Source organism: Brachypodium distachyon, chromosome 2 (assembly GCF_000005505.3).
Source record: "Brachypodium distachyon strain Bd21 chromosome 2, Brachypodium_distachyon_v3.0, whole genome shotgun sequence".
In the NCBI taxonomy this organism is placed as follows: Eukaryota; Viridiplantae; Streptophyta; class Magnoliopsida; order Poales; family Poaceae; genus Brachypodium; species Brachypodium distachyon.
The window spans coordinates 39,109,129-39,127,467 of NC_016132.3; the positions used below are offsets into that span (position 1 = coordinate 39,109,129).

At 42.0% G+C, this 18,339-nt stretch overlaps 2 protein-coding genes and 1 long non-coding RNA gene across 4 annotated transcripts; 2 read left to right on the forward strand and 1 right to left on the reverse strand.

Moving 5' to 3' along the window:
- The first annotated feature begins 1,251 nt into the window (after nucleotides 1-1,251).
- Nucleotides 1,252-8,363, forward strand: LOC100826233 (CSC1-like protein At3g21620). 2 transcript variants are annotated; one of them, XM_003569055.4, is made up of 12 exons: nucleotides 1,252-1,551; nucleotides 2,836-3,175; nucleotides 3,874-4,020; nucleotides 4,176-4,311; nucleotides 4,684-4,785; nucleotides 5,315-5,431; nucleotides 5,565-5,645; nucleotides 5,808-6,148; nucleotides 6,285-6,530; nucleotides 7,090-7,414; nucleotides 7,491-7,724; nucleotides 7,821-8,363. In XM_003569055.4, the coding sequence occupies exons 2-12, from the start codon at nucleotides 2,862-2,864 to the stop codon at nucleotides 8,082-8,084; spliced, it is 2,307 nt and encodes a 768-aa protein (XP_003569103.1). In that variant the 5' UTR covers nucleotides 1,252-1,551; nucleotides 2,836-2,861; the 3' UTR covers nucleotides 8,085-8,363. The 2 variants fall into 2 exon arrangements, with proteins under 2 accessions (XP_003569103.1, XP_024315831.1); XM_024460063.1 differs by lacking the exon at nucleotides 1,252-1,551 and adding an exon at nucleotides 2,466-2,606.
- On the reverse strand, nucleotides 8,160-9,335 carry LOC112271101. The gene is made up of 2 exons (XR_002963968.1): nucleotides 9,175-9,335; nucleotides 8,160-9,040 (listed from the first exon to the last, which is right to left on the reverse strand). It is a non-coding gene; the product is annotated as an uncharacterized LOC112271101 (long non-coding RNA).
- A 1,528-nt stretch (nucleotides 9,336-10,863) lies between these two features.
- On the forward strand, nucleotides 10,864-17,256 carry LOC100846906 (pumilio homolog 1). The gene is made up of 9 exons (XM_010233548.3): nucleotides 10,864-11,640; nucleotides 12,549-13,789; nucleotides 14,440-14,581; nucleotides 14,651-14,758; nucleotides 15,262-15,474; nucleotides 15,579-15,689; nucleotides 16,102-16,296; nucleotides 16,389-16,563; nucleotides 16,670-17,256. The coding sequence occupies exons 1-9, from the start codon at nucleotides 11,200-11,202 to the stop codon at nucleotides 16,708-16,710; spliced, it is 2,667 nt and encodes an 888-aa protein (XP_010231850.1). The 5' UTR covers nucleotides 10,864-11,199; the 3' UTR covers nucleotides 16,711-17,256.
- Nucleotides 17,257-18,339: the final 1,083 nt, after the last annotated feature.

Consider the following 18,339-nt stretch of genomic DNA (forward strand, 5'->3'; position numbering starts at 1 on the left):
TGTAACTCAACATATTCTCCTGTGGGGATCAAGTTCTTTGCGAGTGTGGTGTCAAGGATCCCACCAATATCCCATTCATTTTAAACCAAAATTTTAAACTAGCAAATTCTTTTGAATTAGAAGTAGGACATAAGCGGAATCCCGTTTACATCTTATTTGCGAGTCGCAGTATAAACGACCTTGATCTTGGATGAAACTATTATCTTTACACTTATAAAATCTGAGTTGGTGGTCGCGAGTTCACTCAAAAATCTATCATTTAATGCCTACAAAATTATCTAATTGCCACTCATTCTATACATATCACGATCTTTTGACTATGCTTGATTGGTTGTCGTGACTTTTAAGATAACTGTTGTTTTAAAAAATAGTATTTAATTTTTTTTTTCTATTTATCATAAATTTTTAAAAATATGAATGACACATATTTAAACAACTCATGCATAATACAAATTCTTAATTTCGTAGCACGGATATTTAGCTAGTCGTTTCTAAACTCGGGCCAGATACGTCTTAGCATCTGGTCACAACGTAACCCTCTCTTGATACAGTGAGGGTGAGACTAGAAACTCTACACGCAGCCGCCGAGAATTACCAAACCAGAAAAGAAAAAGAAAAAAAGGCATTTTACATTTGTGTCAAATCTTTCTCTCGTCAGCACTAGTAAAATAAGAAAATTGTAGAATACGGGTCACGTGTATTGACGACGATTGCGAGGCGTGCTACAGAGACATCATCCATCGCCGTCGCCGTGCGTCTGCATCTGCAAATCTGGCAAATAAAATTCTTTTCACTACCAAACAGTATTACAGACTGATACTGTTACTCCCTCCGTTTCATAATTCTTGTCGAAATATTACAGGTATTTGACACTTTTTAGCAATAGATACGTTTATTTTTAGACAAATTTGAGGCAAGAATTATGAAACATATTTTTTTCTCTTTTTACTCAGGGTTTGATAATGGGAAAAAATTTCCTTCTGCTTCAATCTCTTGAAGACAATTCTACCTTTCGTTGAATATAAGATTACAACTTTGTTCTTGCAATTTTTTTCTTGTCTGTTACTGCCTTTGTTTAGAGAATCTTGCGACTCAAAAGTCCTGAAAGTATTTCGGAAACAAATCTAGCAAAAAGAAAAAGAAGTGTCTAGAAAGTAAATCTCGTGTATTTCCTGGATGAGGCCGGATACCCCTCCACGTGGCTCTGTCGACGAGCCGCGGCGAAACCGTGTGGTCTGTTTCTGGGCCTCCGTTGGTGACCGTTGTGCTCCCATCCCGAATAAATCTCCATCCTTCTCTTCTCCCCTCTTCTTCCCGAAGCACAAGCAGAGAAGCATCGAATCAGGCAAGCAAGCAACCTGTCTAGCTTGCTCACCCACCCATTGCTGCCGGAAGGAAAGAATCAAGGAGGATTATTCCTAGGCCCAGAGGCAAGGGCAAAAGCTACCGCCTTGTCGCTTTGGAGCCGCCGCTGCCGTCGCTGCCAGCCGGCGAGATCGATCGATCCGTCCGTCGGAAGCAAGCAGCCGACGGGGAAGTCGACCGCCCAAGGTGAGGCGATTCTTCCCTGATTGCTGCAATCCTACTTGATCTCCCCGCCGCCGCCGCCTGCCGCTTCTTCTTCCGCCCTGTTTCCGGATTATTAGCAGTGTTAATCTCCGCTCTACTGTTTGGTTTCCTCTGCTGTGCTGAATCTGGTTGCCTGGGGCCGCTTTTGCCTGGATTGGATTGTCAACTCCTTGTGCTGGCGCCTACCCGTTCGTTGGATTGTCCGCCAGGCACCTGGATAGTTAAATCATTACTAGCTGTACCCCGCAGATCGACCGTATCCCCCTCCGTCTTTTCTCATCCACGCACGTACTGTACTGGACTTGTCTTGGCCACTAATCCGCAACAGGTTCCTCGAATCCCCTTTGCTTTTGGTTGATTGCAAAGTTAGCCCCGCATTCGTGGATATCAAGGGACGAATTTGCACACCACATTTTGTTCCACGTTATTGGCAAGGACAAAAAAAATCCCCTTTTTTGCATTAAATTTCCTCAACTCTTAATCGCTAAGCAATGCTCCTTTCTACTGGCCCTGGAGATATAATTGTATTTCCTATTCTTCCGAATTATTGGAAGAAGAAAATAATTGTGCTTTCGTGTGTGGCAGTACTCCACTAGACCACGTAGTAGCATTTTTAATCCGTTGATGGATACACCAGGAGGAGGAGATTTATTGATACGCCCGTATTCTGATGGTCCTTTCTAAACGGTCCTGTCAGGCACGTCGGCAACGCTATCAGCGATCGGTCAAACCTGCCCTCCGATGCTTTGGGAGGATACGCAAAAGATCTTTTCTTTAGGGGGGCAAAAATCCGCATATTTATGCAAAGCTATACTGCATGTCTTGGCTTTAATTCACACGTCCCCAAGCACCCAGAAAGAGAGAAAGCCGCATGATGCTAGTATTGTTTGATACAGATATCCACTCGGTTACCTGTTCCTTTCCATGCACTGGCTTCCCGTTCATACCACTCAACGCTCTGCTGCCACTTGTGCTTTGCTTAAGAATGTGACAATTGGCACCTTTGTTTATCCGTACCGGCAATGTCGTACGTTCAGGTACCAAATTCTTGCAGAAATATGCTTTTGATTCTGATAAGCAACTAATTACCTCGTGAATATATATTTGTGTCTGTCGACTTAATTTGTTGAGCAGACAAACTCAATTTCAAGCAGCCCTAGCACAATTTAATCTTACAGAATGTGAATTCATTCCATGGCGTTATGTATGAAGTTCTTGCACTATATGGTTTCAGTCATGCTTACATCATATGATCGACATGTGCAGGCTGTCACGTTATCTGAAGGGCAACTATGGCTACAGTTGATGACATAGGCGTCGCTGCCACTTTCAACATAGTGACTGCCATTGCCTTCTTGCTGGCATTTGCTTTTCTACGGTTACAGCCCATCAATGACAGGGTCTACTTTCCGAAATGGTACCTCAGAGGCATGCGGGAAAGCCCATCTTCCGCCGGTGTGGCCGTCTCCAAGTATGTTAACCTGAACATGCGGTCGTACTTGAAATTCTTAAGTTGGATGCCGGCTGCTCTCAAGATGCCTGAGGATGAATTAATCGACCATGCAGGCCTTGATTCTGTTGTCTATCTGCGGATATACCGAACAGGGTACGTTGCAATAGCTTTGTTATTAACTCTTTGCACCTGTTTGTCCCAGTCGTTTATTGTTCATTGGTTTTTATTAGCCAATCATTCATTTGGAACAATGTGAATTTGTCGATTAGATGATAAGCATTTTGTATGAAAAGGTAAAATATGCCGTTGATAGTGTTTATTATCCTAGTAATGGTTTTATATATGTGCCACCATGAACTCTTTCACTTGTAACATACCTATTTAGTTCACTATATTCCATAAACTGTGAAGAGAGTGAAATTGATCTCTTTTCTCCAATTAAATGTTTGATTCTGTGAATCTTTGGTGGCAGTGAACCTTTTGATCATTCATAATCTTTTAAGGGGATAAACCGAGAGTATGAATCTCAAATGCTTTGTGCATGCATGTTAAATGGAACTGTGTTTCATAGGTAGCCAAAATTTACTGCCTCCGCTTGTGTTGTTCCTGAAACTTCAAGTCTTTGGGTTGCATTATCCTTTTGAGTTTTACTTTCTTTCTTTTAGCTGTATGAAGCACACAAGTTTCTACTATGCAATATGTTTTCTTCCCTTTTTTTTTTAATTTCAATGTATCTGGAATGTCAAATGGGCCTAGGTATATAGTTGTTTTAATCCATTTGAGCTTGCCATCCTTTATGTTCCTGTCGTCTGATGCCTTTATGCTGATAAAATTTTAAATAATCATTTCAGGCTGAAGATATTTGTTCCAATTACAATTCTTGCTTTTGCTGTTCTTGTCCCTGTGAACTGGACCAACGAAACGCTAGAAAGTATGAAGGTAGTCCACAGTGGTATTGACAAGCTTTCAATATCCAATATACCTAATGGATCTAAGAGGTGAGCTGTGGACCATATACCTGAATTAGTTTATCTGTATTATCAATGTCTTTTTACTTCATATATGTGCATGCTTTTACGATCTATTACATATTTTATTTGTGGTAAGCCAGTGCCGCTATTCATGATTCTCACACTTCCTGTTTTTTGTGTAGGTTTATGACTCACTTGGTTATGGCCTATGTATTTACATTTTGGACCTGCTATGTACTCATGAAGGAGTATGAAAACGTCGCAACAATGAGGTTGCGCTTTCTTGCTTCAGAGAAACGCCGACCAGATCAGTTCACGGTATGATCATGTCCAAAACTTTGGCTATTCAGTTCCTATTTAGTAGATTGAGATGTTCAGTATGTGGTGTATATCAGCTTGGATAAGTTGAAAGCGGACTGGCATACTTTTCACTGCAATGCATCTAACCAAAATTGTGGGAATAAAATGATTACACACTGGAAATTTTCTGCATCATGTAAATAGACAAATAATTAGATCTTTCTACAAAATTTTCAATAGAATTTCTGTGGAGAACTTCTACATGAGTTTCTTTTAGATCCCCTTTCTGAAAAAAAAATGTTTGCACATACAAATGATCTCAGTAGAATGATCTTACTAGATTAATGGTGATATATAATTTACTTTTAAGTTACCAATGTTTTTTTTCAGGTTCTTGTGCGGAATATACCACCAGACCCTGATGAATCAGTTAGTGAGCTTGTGGAACATTTCTTTCTTGTCAACCACCCTGATCATTATCTGAGACACCAGGTAATCCTTACTAAATTTTTGGATGACTATCCTTGCCATTTTTTCAACAGGTTATCAGTCTGTTTAGTTATGTGCTTTAGTATTTGATGTAAAGCATAGTTGTTGGTCTTGTTAATTGCATATTTTCATACTCCTGTGCAAATTATGGATAACTAGTGCAATTGTTTTTTAGTTTCATATTGAGACTTTAGAAGAGTGTGATCTTTTATTGATTGAACAATGGATTTGTAGAAATCTTGGATATGAATTGCTTGTGTTATCAAGTAGTACGCAGAGCTACTTTTGTTCTCTTGGCTGTTTTCAAGTTCATTTGAAGAATCATCTGCAAATCCGAATGTTAAGGGGGAGAGTAACAATCTCTGTACCTAATATGTTACCGTGTGACATGAATCATATGATGCATGAATGCAGTTGCTCTTCAACTAATCATTATATTTAAGCCTTATGTTTGCAGTTCTTGCTTTCTTGCCGAATCCCCATTTAGATGTTATATTTAGGGGAATAATCTTTATTCCTTGTTGCACTATAGGTAGTTTACAATGCAAATAAACTTGCCGATCTGGTTGAAAAGAAGAAGAAAATGCGGAATTGGCTTGATTACTACCAACTCAAGTCTGAGCGGAAATCGAAAAGACCGACAACCAAGGTTGGTCTGCAAAATAGTTTGCCACCCATTACTCGTCCATATGGATCTTTTTTTTATATCCATTTAAACCAGAAAACTGTATTACCATGTATTTGGTTTAACTCCTTTGCCTTTTTATGAACTTCCGTTACAGACCGGCTTTCTTGGGTGTTTTGGTTCTGAAGTTGATGCTATTGATTACTACAAATCAGAGATCGAGAAGATAGGAAAGGAAGTAAGTTTCAACATTCGTATTCATCTTTGTCTACTTTCTTTCTGACTCTATTGTTAATCCACTTTTGGTATTTTCAAGTGTTATAGATTCTATATTGTGCACTAAATTTTGCTTACAGTTCTGTCAGAATACTATAGTAGACTAATGTGTGATAATACACAGGAAGCTGAAGAGCGTAAAAAGGTTGTGAAGGACCCCAAGTCAATTATGCCAGCAGCCTTTGTTTCGTTTCGTTCACGGTGGGGTGCAGCAGTTTGTGCTCAGACACAACAAACCAGCAACCCAACTCTCTGGCTGACTGAATGGGCTCCAGAACCTCGTGATGTGTACTGGAATAATCTATCTATACCATTTGTTTCCCTCACAGTTCGGAGGTTGATAATTGCCGTGGCCTTCTTCTTCCTCAACTTCTTTTATGTCATCCCAATAGCATTCGTACAGACTCTTGCAAATCTTGAAGGCATAGAGAAGGCACTTCCATTTTTAAAACCTTTGATTGAAACGTAAGTCTACTTTCACATGTTATTTCTTATATTCTGCATCATAGATGTAGAATTAGTGTGAAAGCTCATATCGTTGCCTTTTGTATGTGTCCTATTGATGTCATCTCCTGATTTTTCTTTATCAACTTTAATGCAGACCGTCCGTTAAATCATTCATCCAAGGGTTTCTTCCTGGAATTGCTTTGAAGATCTTCCTTATAGTGCTTCCAAGTATACTGTTGTTGATGTCGCAATTCGAAGGATTGATTTCACAGTCGTCACTAGAGCGAAGATCTGCATCCAAGTATTATATATTCTTGTTCTTCAATGTATTTTTGGGGAGCATCATCACAGGATCTGCTTTGGAGCAGCTTAATACCTTCCTTCATCAGTCAGCTAATGAGTATGTCCTGTGCAGCCATATCTAACCATTGCATTTTATTTTATTTTTCCCAAGTATGATGTTGCCTTTTGTGTTGATGATATTTTCACTTCACTAAATCCTGGGAGAAGGAAAAACATAGCTTTGGCCAGAGATAACACTATCAGTGATGATTTTAAACATAGGTCACCAGTTTTTAAAAAACATTTGAGGTTTTGCATTTGGTTAAAGTTTGTTAACCCTGACCTAGCTTCGCCAAAATTTGCCACAAGCAATAGAAATTTGATTTAAGTAATTGTGCTAGTTTTTCTGAACTATAATAGCACTCATAGTTACTTGAAATTGCAAAGAATTTAGGACAGTTACTGTGGTACTACTCTTCAGCCTGAAAGTCCATTCTTTGTGTGGAAACACACCCTAAAAACCTGGCAGTAAAGGCTCGATCCTGGATTTGTCTGAAAACATTATGACATGTTCCAAGATTACGCACTACTCTTCAGCCTGAAAGTCCATTCTTTACATTCCTAAATCAAATTATGATCTCTATTTCCAGTGGGGTCTAAATCACTTCTTTTTCCAGCATACCAAGGATCATCGGTGTATCCATACCGATGAAGGCAACATTTTTCATAACATATGTAATGGTTGATGGTTGGACTGGTGTGGCCGGTGAAATCTTGAGATTAAAGGCTCTAATAATGTTCCACTTGAAAAACTCTTTCTTGGTGAAGACGGAAAAGGACAGAGAAGAGGCAATGGATCCTGGCAGTATCTGTTTCTACTGGTCCGAGCCTCGGATACAGCTATATTTCCTGCTTGGTCTTGTCTATGCTTGCGTGACACCGCTCTTGCTCCCGTTCATATTGGTATTCTTTGCGTTGGCGTATGTTGTCTACCGCCACCAGGTACAGTACTCTGCCCAACTACTTCCACAGTGCTTGACAATGCTTGGTCTCCTTACTTGGTTGCACATTGTTTCAGATCATAAACGTCTACAATCAACGGTACGAGAGCGGCGCACAGTTCTGGCCTAGCGTGCACCTACGCATAATCGTAGCCTTGATCGTCTCCCAGCTCCTCCTCCTCGGGCTACTAAGCACAAAGGACTTTGAGGAGTCGACGCCAGCTCTCATCGTTCTCCCCATATTAACCTTCTGGTTCCACAGGTACTGCAAGAACCGGTATGAACCCGCCTTCGTGAGGAACCCACTACAGGTAAATGTTTTTCACATCACAAAATTAGATCTCTTCGCTATCAGATGCATTCCTTGCCCTTGCTGGAATCTGAAGACGGGTTTCTGGATTCCGCAGGAGGCGATGCGGAAGGACACCCTGGAGCGGGCGAGGGAACCCAATTTCGACCTCAAGGCGTACCTGGCGGATGCGTACCTGCACCCCGTGTTCAAGAGTGACCTCGACGGCGTTGACAAGTTCTACGTCGCCGACGACCCCGGTGCGGAGGAGGTGATCGTGGCGACCAAGCGGCAGTCGCGCCGGACCACGCCGGTGCAGAGCAAGCACGACGGCAGCTCCTCCGACAGGCTCTTGCTGCCGGAATCCGTGCAGGAAAGGTAGCTGGCCTGTATAAGCCGTAGGAGCGGTGTCCATATATTGATTTGTTCTTTAGGCTGTAGCATATGTACAGAGAGAGAGAGAGGAGAGGAAGTCGGGAGGAATGGATTGAACTTACGGCTGGGATTATCCGATTGGAATATACATCTGGTAATGGATCCATGTTACACAAGAAAATAGTTTGGTTTTCTTTTACTAGCGTTTGATGTTTATTAACGAATACGATCTAAAAGATGCACATTGCACACCGGGGATTGATTCAATGGTTGTTTGCTTTATTTATTTATTTCTTGATACGGCTGTACGCATTAAGAAAATAAATTGACATGTTTATTCTTCTGTTGACACAGGGATTGATTCTCTTACTATTTTGTTTTTCTTTTGCGGCCATTTCATTTTTCTTAATTTGGACATGTTTATTTTATTCATTTCTTTGTTTATTATAGTATTTTTTTCTTGCGTTTTAGTTTGTGCAACTATCGGGGATACAGACAGAAAAAAACTAGAGTAACAAATTCCTGTCGCATAATTTTGACATGGTTGTTTGATTTATTTATCATCATTCCTTTTTTATGAAATGAACGTGGCATCATGTATATCTTAGCTAGTAAATTGCTGCTAGAGACCTGCTTGGGAGTTTAGTTTTGGTTGCAATGACAACCTTGTAAATCAAAAATCCATTTCGATGCATTTTTCTTGAAACAATTTACAAGGGTAAAAAGAAAAAGGCTCCCAAAAAGGAAGCTAGTTCATCCCATTGGTCTGTTCGAATGAGGGAGGATATTTAGCGCAGACGGCGCAGCTGCAGCCCATGGCGGCGCAGGCACCCATGCCGTCATGCTCCTTCTTGCACTCCGTCGCACAGTAATGCTGCTCACACGGCTGCCCAAGCCCGATCGTCGTCACTGAACAATCTGCCTTCGGCACCACCACCTCTTCCGCCGCCGCCGCCGTTGCACCTGTAATACGTACATAAATTGAGGGTGTAAGTGTGAGCACCAGGATTTAGATCCAGGCCATCAAAAATGGTTCTCTAATCTAATTTAAGCCATATTAGAGGAGTACTCTCGAGGAGGGTAGATCGGGAAGTTACCTGGTGATGACAGTAGCAGGAGAGCGAGAGCGAAAAGGAGCAAAGCTTGGCTAGTCCTTCCCATCTTCTAAAGTTTGAAGTGAATGCAGATTATTTCTTTCTGATGGTTTTGTGGATCTGAGTTGTGAAGTGGAAGAAAGAGATGTAGGGACGCCCCTTTTGTAGGGGCTTTTGTGGTTGAAGAGCAGATAATTTCTGCAGAGTCAGTGGCAATTAATTACATTCTATATTTCTTTTGATATGCATAGCTATCCATGGCATTCCAAAGAGAAAATTGAGAAATAAATAAATACGCAATTAATGTTTAATCTAGCGATATTGGTAGTGTCCATCTTACTCTCGATTTTAGAATCCTTAGTAGTTAAGTTTGACGATTATCCTGACCTCTGAAAGATGGAACACTACAAACAATATTTCAGAAGTTTCAGAGTACTTCACCGACCCCACAAAAAAAGAAACTTCAATAAAACATTTTTTTACGCTCTGATCCACTAGACCATAGGTCCGGCCACATCGTGGACCACCAACACACACTTAAAAAAAAGAAGCTTGGAATGAGCCCTAGGACACCCACACCCTCTAAAATAGCATGCTATAATCTTTTTTACCGTCTGCAAAACGAACAAGATATTTGAAAAAAGAACAAAAGAAAAATCACATTGCCAAAAACAGGCTACAAAAATGGTAACATGGTATCTGTCAGGTAAAAAAAAGAAAGAAAAAGGAGTTTGAGACACTTGTTTGACCTGAGAGTAGCGATGCAACAACCTGCAAAACCGAATGGATTTATACTTAGTTAGTACTCCTCCGTTCCATAATTATTGTCTCAAATTTGTCCAAATATGGATGTATATATTCCTAAAAAGCGTCTAGATAGTAATATTTTGACAAGAATTATGAAACGGAGGGAGTATCAATTAGCTGCATTGTATATATATGTTTGGATACTAGCTATCCATGGTATTCCAAAGAAAAAATTGGAAAATAAATAAATATGCAATTAATGTGTAATTTAGCGATATTGGAAGTTTCCATCTTACTCTATCAATTTATAGGCATAATCCTTAGTAATTAAGTTTGATGATTATCATGATCGCTGAGAAATGGAAAATTGTAAATAGCAACATTTCAGAAGTTTCAGAGAAACTTCACCGTGCCCGTAATAAAAGAGAGAAACTTCACCGACCCTGCGAAAAAATAGAAAAAAAAGTACTTTTACACTCTGATCCATTACATAGGTTTGGCCACACTGTGAAGCACCAACACACTTTAAAAGTTTGGAACTAACCCTAAGCCACATCGCCGCCTAAAATAGCGCGCCAGAACTTTCTTTTACCATATGCAAAATGAATAAGATATGCGAACCAAAAAAGAAAATTCACATTGCCAAAAACCAGCTAAAAATGGTCACATGACATCTCTCAGGCAAAAAAGAAAGAAAAGGGAGCTTCAGACACTTGTTTGACCTGAGAGTAGCATTGCAACGACCTGCAAAACTGAAAGGATTTATTCCCATTTTTAGCCAAGAAGTAAAATATTGCTGCAGCCGTGCACGCCCCCATTTTGGCCGCGACCTCAAAACCCTAGGGCCCAAACCCCTCGGGTCCATCCGGGCCGTCCAGTCCTCCATCCGACGGCCCAGATCGCTCCGTCCGTTGTACTTAACTCAGCCGCCTTTGCTTCTTCTTCTTCTTCTTCTTCTCTCACTCTCTTCTTCCCCACACGGACGCACTTTGAGCTTCGAGCAAGGAAAAAAGGGAAGCTTGAATCCCCCCCAAATCCGCACCACCTCGAGCGACGCGAGCAGCCGCGCCCCCCGCACATGGGCCTTGCCTCCCCGATTCGGCCGTCCGGAGCAGCGAAAACCGCTTCTTGATTTGCTCCCGGAGCTCTAGGAAGCGCCCATTTCCCCCGGGGTTGGAGGTCTGGGAAGTGCTTGCTGGGAGCTGCTGCGGGGTTTGCTGCGCTGCGGGTGGCGGCGGGGGAGCAGATCTCGGTTCTTTCCTTGCTGCGGTGGTCGATCCGATGGTGACTGAGATGGCGACGCGGGGAGCGGAGGCGGGTGTCTGCGGTGGTGGTGGTGCCGGAGGCGGCGGCGCGGAGGCGGAGCGCGACTTCGAGCTTTTTCGTAGCGGCTCTGCGCCGCCCACCGTCGAGGGCGCCATGTCCCTTGCGGCCAGCGTCGGCGGCGGCGGCGGTGGCGGAGGGGATGAAGTGCTGCTGGATGATGAGCTCCGGGCTGACCCGGCTTACCAGAGCTACTACTACTCCAATGCGCACCTCAACCCGCGCCTCCCGCCGCCGCTGCTCTCCAAGGAGGACTGGCGCTCCGCGCAGCACCGGCTCCGCTCCTCCTCCGGGCTCGGCGGGATCGGCGACGGCAGGAGGCCGGCGGCCGGGGACGGGCTCGTGGGCCTGCCCGGGATCGACCATGCTCGGCAGCGGAGCTTCTCCGGTATCTTCCAGGTGGTTGCTCTGAGCAAAGATCTCATCTCTCTCTTTTTTTTTTTACCTTCTCGCTTTCGCTTTCAGCATGTTATTAATCTCTTTTCAGTAGACTGGCATGAGTGAATGGTGACTGAAAACCCTGGAGTTGTGTGCGCTTGTTGGCTGAAAAAGAGTGCAGTTTTGTGGATCATACCGTCTATGTGTTCGAACTACCATTTCACACTCTTACCAACTAGTTAACGAGCAGTTTGGTTGCACATTAGACGTGATAGCATGGGCCGAGTAATCGGGTCTTGGCACAGTCCGATGCACACATAGGAAGATTTTGTGGTTTGAGTTTGCTTATTCAAAAGAAATATGGCTTCAGTTTTTAGTTTGCTTATTCCCAGCTAGCATTCTTTACATTCATGCAGGAGGTTATTATAACCGTTAGCATCCATAGTTCCTGAATGACCACTCTAAAGCTACTGGATCTAAGAAATATTCTGCAGTGTATGTTTAGAACTCTGTGTGTTGTGAACCTGGTGTTTCGTCCTGTTATCGGTTGACAGTGTAACCCGGTGAAAGATCGTAAGGAGAGAAAAAAAAATCTCCAGTGCTCCACAACATAGCAATTCCTGTTTGTGCTTCTATGTCTCATTTGCGTAGTTAATCCATGGGGGCCACTCGGCCAGCAACTCTATGGTGTAGCATGTTTATTTCAGTTTGCATTTCATGTTGATTGAACCAATACCTGCATCACGCATCTGGAAGAAAGCTTCCAAACTTTATGGTTGTATCACTAACCTTGTTTATGAGCATGCGTCCTGGTTCTGTGTTTCAATCACAAACAATTTAACATGGCCTTTTGGCAGTTTTATTTGTCTTCGGTTTGATTTCATGCAAGCAGCTGATCAGATTTGTTTGACTTGTTGTAAATGTTGCAGGAGGACTCGAATCAACGCAATATCAACAGACAGAGTGCCAATCACAATCGCAATGACTTTCTGGATTCTTCTGGCATGCAGTATGGTCTACATCGTGAGACTGAAGCTATGGGCAGTCTGCAGCGTGAGAGCAGTGAACAGAGTATGGCTGAAATTCAGAACAACGATTTGTCATCACGTGCATATGCATCTATTCTAGGACCCTCACTTTCTAGGAGTGCATCCCCAGATCCTGAGCTTGTGAGGAGGGTCCCTAGTCCATGCCTGCCGCCAATTGGTGTGAAAGTAAGTGCTTATGATAAAAAAAGTAATGGTGGCTCGTCTTCCTTCCGCCGCAGTTCATCTGCTGTTGGTGAACCTGATGATCTGGTAGCTGCTTTATCTGGGATGAACCTGTCATCATCTAGGGCTGGTAATGGTCAAAATATGGACCAGTCTAAGCTCTACCAGGATGTTGATAATGCCAATAGGTTTCTCTTTGATCGACATGGTGATCAATCAAATGGCAATCAGCAGCACTCCTACATGAAACGTCCTGAGCAAGGACAATTCAGGGCACCTGAGGGGTATTCTGCAAATTCCGCTAATTCTTCTATGATGAGAAATCAGATGAATGCTGGTAATTTCATATCATCTGACAATTCGTCTGTTGGGTCTGGCTTTGCTTCCCCTAGGATCGGTTCGAGATCTCCGGGAGGGAATTTATCTTCTAGGCAAAATTTAGCTGGTGCCTCTAACTTTCTCAGCTACAATGGAATTGGAAGTCCAACTGGAGCAAATGCTCTTCAGATGCCTATCGATCCAGCATATGTTCAGTATCTTGCTGCCCAAGTTGCGGCTAGTTATGAAGATCCTTACATGGCCAGTGGTCTTCTGGGAAGTTCCTACATGGATTTACTTGGTCCTCAGAAAGCTTGTCTTAGCCCGTTGCTTCAGTCACAGAAGAACTATGGCTGCTATGGAAACCTTGGTTTTGGCCTTGGTTATGCTGGAAGTCCTTTGACGAGTCCTGTTCTCCCCTCTTCACCTGTTGCATCTGGCAGTCCACTTAGGCATGGTGAACGCAGCATGCGCTTTGCATCAGGCATGAGAAATTTTGGTGGTTCATTTGGTTCATGGAATCCAGATCTGGTTGGAAAGATGGACGGGAATCTAATGCCCTCACTTCTGGAGGAGTTTAAGAGCAACAAGAGCAGAACTTATGAGCTCTGTGAAATAGCTGGTCATGTCGTTGAGTTCAGGTACACTTCTCATTGATGTATATTAACGTGATAACAAATAAATCGATGCTACTATTCAATATAGATGAAGAAATATGTATAGATAATCCGAGCAAGAAACAAGCATTTTCTTCTTCTTTTGTTTCTCTTTCACTACAACCTAGTGTATGTATTTCCTTTGTGTGCATGTATGTCTTGTATAGTATTAAGCCAAATAGTCTAGGAAGGCCCAAAAAACATGCAACCCTCTTGTGGTTGTTCTGATCACTCAATAGAGAAAAGCAATCTGGCCATTTCCGTTGTAGCAATCTGTCCCTCTCAAATGGGCTTGCATGCCCACATGCATGACATCCTGCGCAAAGATGAGAACAATTGTAACACATAGCAGTTTCCCCAGTCTGTATTATTGTTGTTGCTCTTTTGATAAACACCTTGAACCATGAATTTTAACCATGTTCTTGTTTGTATGGATGATCCCTATCCCAATATTTATTTCAAAGAGGATAGGTTTTCTTTGCAGTTTGCACAACTTTGCACTGGATATTGACCCATTAATTACCACTAATTTCTTACTCACTTCTGGAAATACGCAGAATCCAATATATATGTATATATATATATATATATTCTTCTAGGCTTATTTACTTTACTAATTATTGATTAATTTGCAGTGCGGATCAATATGGGAGCAGATTCATACAGCAAAAGCTCGAAACAGCCAGTACGGAAGAGAAAGACATGGTTTTTTCAGAAATCATGCCCCAAGCTCTCACACTGATGACCGATGTATTTGGAAATTATGTTGTTCAGAAGGTATGGAAAAGTAATTTGTTTGAGGTGCGGTGGCTTGACTATGATACTTAATGTTTGCTTTTTGTCCAGTTTTTTGAGCATGGAAGCACTACTCAGATAAAGGAGCTCTCTGATCAGCTTATTGGGCGCGTCCTTGCTCTCAGTCTTCAGATGTATGGATGCCGGGTTATACAGAAGGTGCGTATCAGTTGATTTTTATTTATCTAGGGAAACATGAGGACATTCTTGCATTCTGAAGTTAAATTGTCTGAGAAGTAGGAAGACTTCTTGCATGTACAGAGTAGTATTTTCATTTGACAATCACTATCTACTATCTTTGTTATGTTTCTGTACCGTGAAAATTTCCATATGGCTTGTTGCGATAGGGTATTCAATTTTTATCAAATCATTGAATAATTCTTAGTATGTTACCTAGAATTCATGGAGCAAACAACTTGGCTGGTTTTGAGAACTTGTCTCAAGTTGTCACACATTTGTTTCTGTTGTACAAGAATATATTAGATGAATACTGGCATGCCTAACATATCCTCATGTATTCACAATTTCTTCTAGAAATGATATTGCACACATATCGGAATACATAGATTATCTAAAAAATATCGGAATACATAAATAGTTGTTAGAGTGAAGACATCTTATGAGTAAAGGCATCTTATGTAATGGGTGATATATGTGTGCAGGCTATAGAGGTCGTGGATTTAGCTCAGCAGACTAAAATGGTTGCTGAGCTGGATGGACATATCATGCGCTGTGTGCGTGATCAAAATGGTAACCATGTGATACAGAAATGCATAGAGTGTATTCCTCAGGATGTTATCCAGTTCATTGTCTCAACATTTTACGGTCAAGTTGTGCTGCTATCCACTCATCCATACGGTTGTCGGGTTATACAGGTATGCTAATACTGCATAGCATGCCTCAAATGAATCCATTTTGAACTTTACAATTGCATGTCACAATGTGACCTCTCTAATCATCATATCATGTAAATTACCAGAGGGTGCTGGAGCACTGTGATGATCCCACAACACAACAAATAATGATGGATGAGATTCTCCAGTCTGTTTGCTTGCTCGCTCAGGATCAATATGGTAACTATGTTGTTCAGGTCAGTCCATGCACACACTTCCAAACATTTTTGCATACCTTGAAGTTGATCAAGCTTCTATGCTGCTTTCCTATTTTGTGGTGCATTGTAGGTGGGCTATTTTGCTAGCAAGTAAATGTTATTTGTTTTATAAATATTCCTTTTGTTTTCTAAGATGTAGTTGTGTACGTCTTTTTTGAAAGTGTCTTGCAACGAAATGTAGGTAGACTGTTTTCTGTTTTCTACAGTAGCATCTGCAGGCTACTGCACTGATCCTGCTGGTTGTTAATGCTAACAATTGGATCTGGAGCTTTGCGGTTGTAATTCTGGAGCTTGTGTCTCACTTCAGAGATTCACTGAACATTTTTTAGAACTTTCTTGTTCTCAATTCCGTGATGTTTCGTTTCTAATAAGATTCACTGAACATTTACAGCATGTCCTGGAACATGGCAAACCACATGAAAGAACAGCTATCATTGATAAGTTGATTGGACAAGTTGTACAAATGAGCCAGCAAAAGTTTGCTTCAAATGTCATTGAGAAGTGCTTAGCTTTTGGTAATCCTGTGGAGCGGCAGATCTTGATTGGTGAAATGCTTGGATCCACTACTGAGAGTGAACCTCTTGAGGTCTGTTAATTTAATTTAAATTTACAAGCTTTCAAGCGAATCAGTCCAAATGTTTGTTCACCTTAATGAAGCTATCTGCATTGTCCTTGTAGGTAATGATGAAAGATCAGTTTGCAAACTATGTGGTGCAGAAGGTGTTGGAGACTTGTGATGATCAGCAGAGAGAGATGATCCTTACAAGGATTAAAGCGCACCTGAATACACTCAAGAAGTACACCTATGGCAAGCACATAGTTGCACGTGTTGAGAAGCTCGTCGCAGCTGGAGGTACGGTCTATCTTTTGTGCTCCCATGCCAATCTATCTGTCCCTAGATATACCCCCATCAAGCCTGTCTTGATGCTAATGACACCTATATGCCGTTGCTCACGCAGAAAAGCGCCTGGGGCTTCAACCGGCATGCACTGCCGCCTGAAGGGCGAACACTGCAGTTGTACAGCTAACAGTGGCTAGGTTTGCGCTCGCTTTTTCCCCCAACTGAAAAAACCCTATAAGACTAGTATGGTATGGTACCGTCAGGAATAAGATATAATCTTGGTTGCACCGGAGAGTGTACATTCCGTAGCTGAGGAAGCAAGACTAATCTGAAAGTAAGCTGTAAAGAGGAAGAAGAGGAGTAAGGAAATGTTACCACTCTGCTCATTGTACAAATTTAGCACTAGAGAGAGAGAGAAAGCTGTTAGCTGTCTAAAAGTCGGAATTAAAGCCGCTGCGACTATTTTGTTTATCCTGTTGTGTCTCGTGTCAATACAAACAAACGATGGTGGGCATGCATGCTGTTGTTGTAAGATAAATTCTGGGGCACTAGCCTTGTTTCCACTGTTTAAGCTGAAGTTATTAGTATCAGCTTACCCTGAACTGTTTGAACAGTTTGTTGTATTAATGGAGTGTTGTCTGTCCTGTAATCTAATCCCAGAATGATGATATGCATGAAGTAATGCTGGTGCAAGTTTCCTTTCCACCAAATTCCTGCTGTTTGCTGAAACAGGTCTCTGAAATGTAGTGGTGCGTGCTGCATTTTCTATGGCTTTTTTTCTATGGCTTGCTGCTGTTGGGAAAGCATAGAAGCAGAATTATATACCTTGGCCATTTCAAACTATTGAAAATATTTGAGGGATTATCATTGCCACGTAAGCATAGCAGCCATATCGGAGCTGTAAGCCCGACAAGGACAAAGCCCGGGCCGCCGCATTACCGTCCACTCCCTCTGTCCTATACGTGTATCTAAATATATTTTACTATATAAATACGTTCTTAGACAATTTGAGTCACTTAATATGGGACGGAGGGAGTATTCTTTTCACTGTACTCCCTCCAGATCCGTAACAACCGCATTACCATTTATTCTTTTCACTGTACACCCTCCGATCCGTAAGGAGTGTCGACGATGATATAGTACATATTATTGCTCGACTGTAGTAGTTCCTCCTATTTGTATTAATTGTCGCAATTTTATCTAGACAAGCATGCATCTAGATGCGTTTAAGTGTGTAGGTTATTTTAAGTGCGTAGGTTCTCTCGTCTTGTAAAAAACATTGGACAATTATAATTTGGATGGGAATTTGGATCGGAATTAGTATTATTTATGCGTTGATGCTCGTGAGTGAGGTAATAAGTAGTGGAAAAGGAAGAACAGAAGATTGCCAGATTTTTTTTGAATCACCTGTAAGTCTGGGCCCTAGGGGCAGGGGCCAGGCTGCTTTCTTTCTCTAAATTGGTCAGATGCTTGGCCTCTGGAAAAGCTAACAAAATGCGAAAAACAAAACGCACAATATTTCCACTGAAATTATGTAAATCAAGGCGTAAAAATCCAGTTCCTCACCAACCTGCCGGCCTGTCCAAAATTCCCCTGCTTTCTAGCACTGGTCCAAACTCCAAACTTTTAAAATAGCTGACCACCTGGGCCTGGACTTTTAAAATAAGCCGCCGTCCCGAGCGGCCCGGCCCGTTTACGAACGTCCCCGACAGCCTGGGCTGTGCCGGGGCCTGGGCCGGACCGTTGGACCGCTATAGTCCAGATTCCCAGCCCAGCAGTGTTCACGCC

What these genes read in the sequence shown, in the direction of transcription:
- LOC100846906 (XM_010233548.3), top strand. Translation starts at nt 11,200, where the DNA reads ATGGTGACTGAGATGGCGACGCGGGGAGCGGAGGCGGGTGTCTGCGGT. An exon ending in GATGCCGGGTTATACAGAAG is followed by an intron (nt 14,759 to 15,261) that starts GTGCGTATCAGT and finishes ATATGTGTGCAG; the next exon opens with GCTATAGAGGTCGTGGATTT. An exon ending in GAAGCTCGTCGCAGCTGGAG is followed by an intron (nt 16,564 to 16,669) that starts GTACGGTCTATC and finishes TTGCTCACGCAG; the next exon opens with AAAAGCGCCTGGGGCTTCAA.
- LOC100826233 (XM_003569055.4), top strand. Translation starts at nt 2,862, where the DNA reads ATGGCTACAGTTGATGACATAGGCGTCGCTGCCACTTTCAACATAGTG. An exon ending in ATACCTAATGGATCTAAGAG is followed by an intron (nt 4,021 to 4,175) that starts GTGAGCTGTGGA and finishes TTTTTTGTGTAG; the next exon opens with GTTTATGACTCACTTGGTTA. An exon ending in CTTCATCAGTCAGCTAATGA is followed by an intron (nt 6,531 to 7,089) that starts GTATGTCCTGTG and finishes TTCTTTTTCCAG; the next exon opens with CATACCAAGGATCATCGGTG.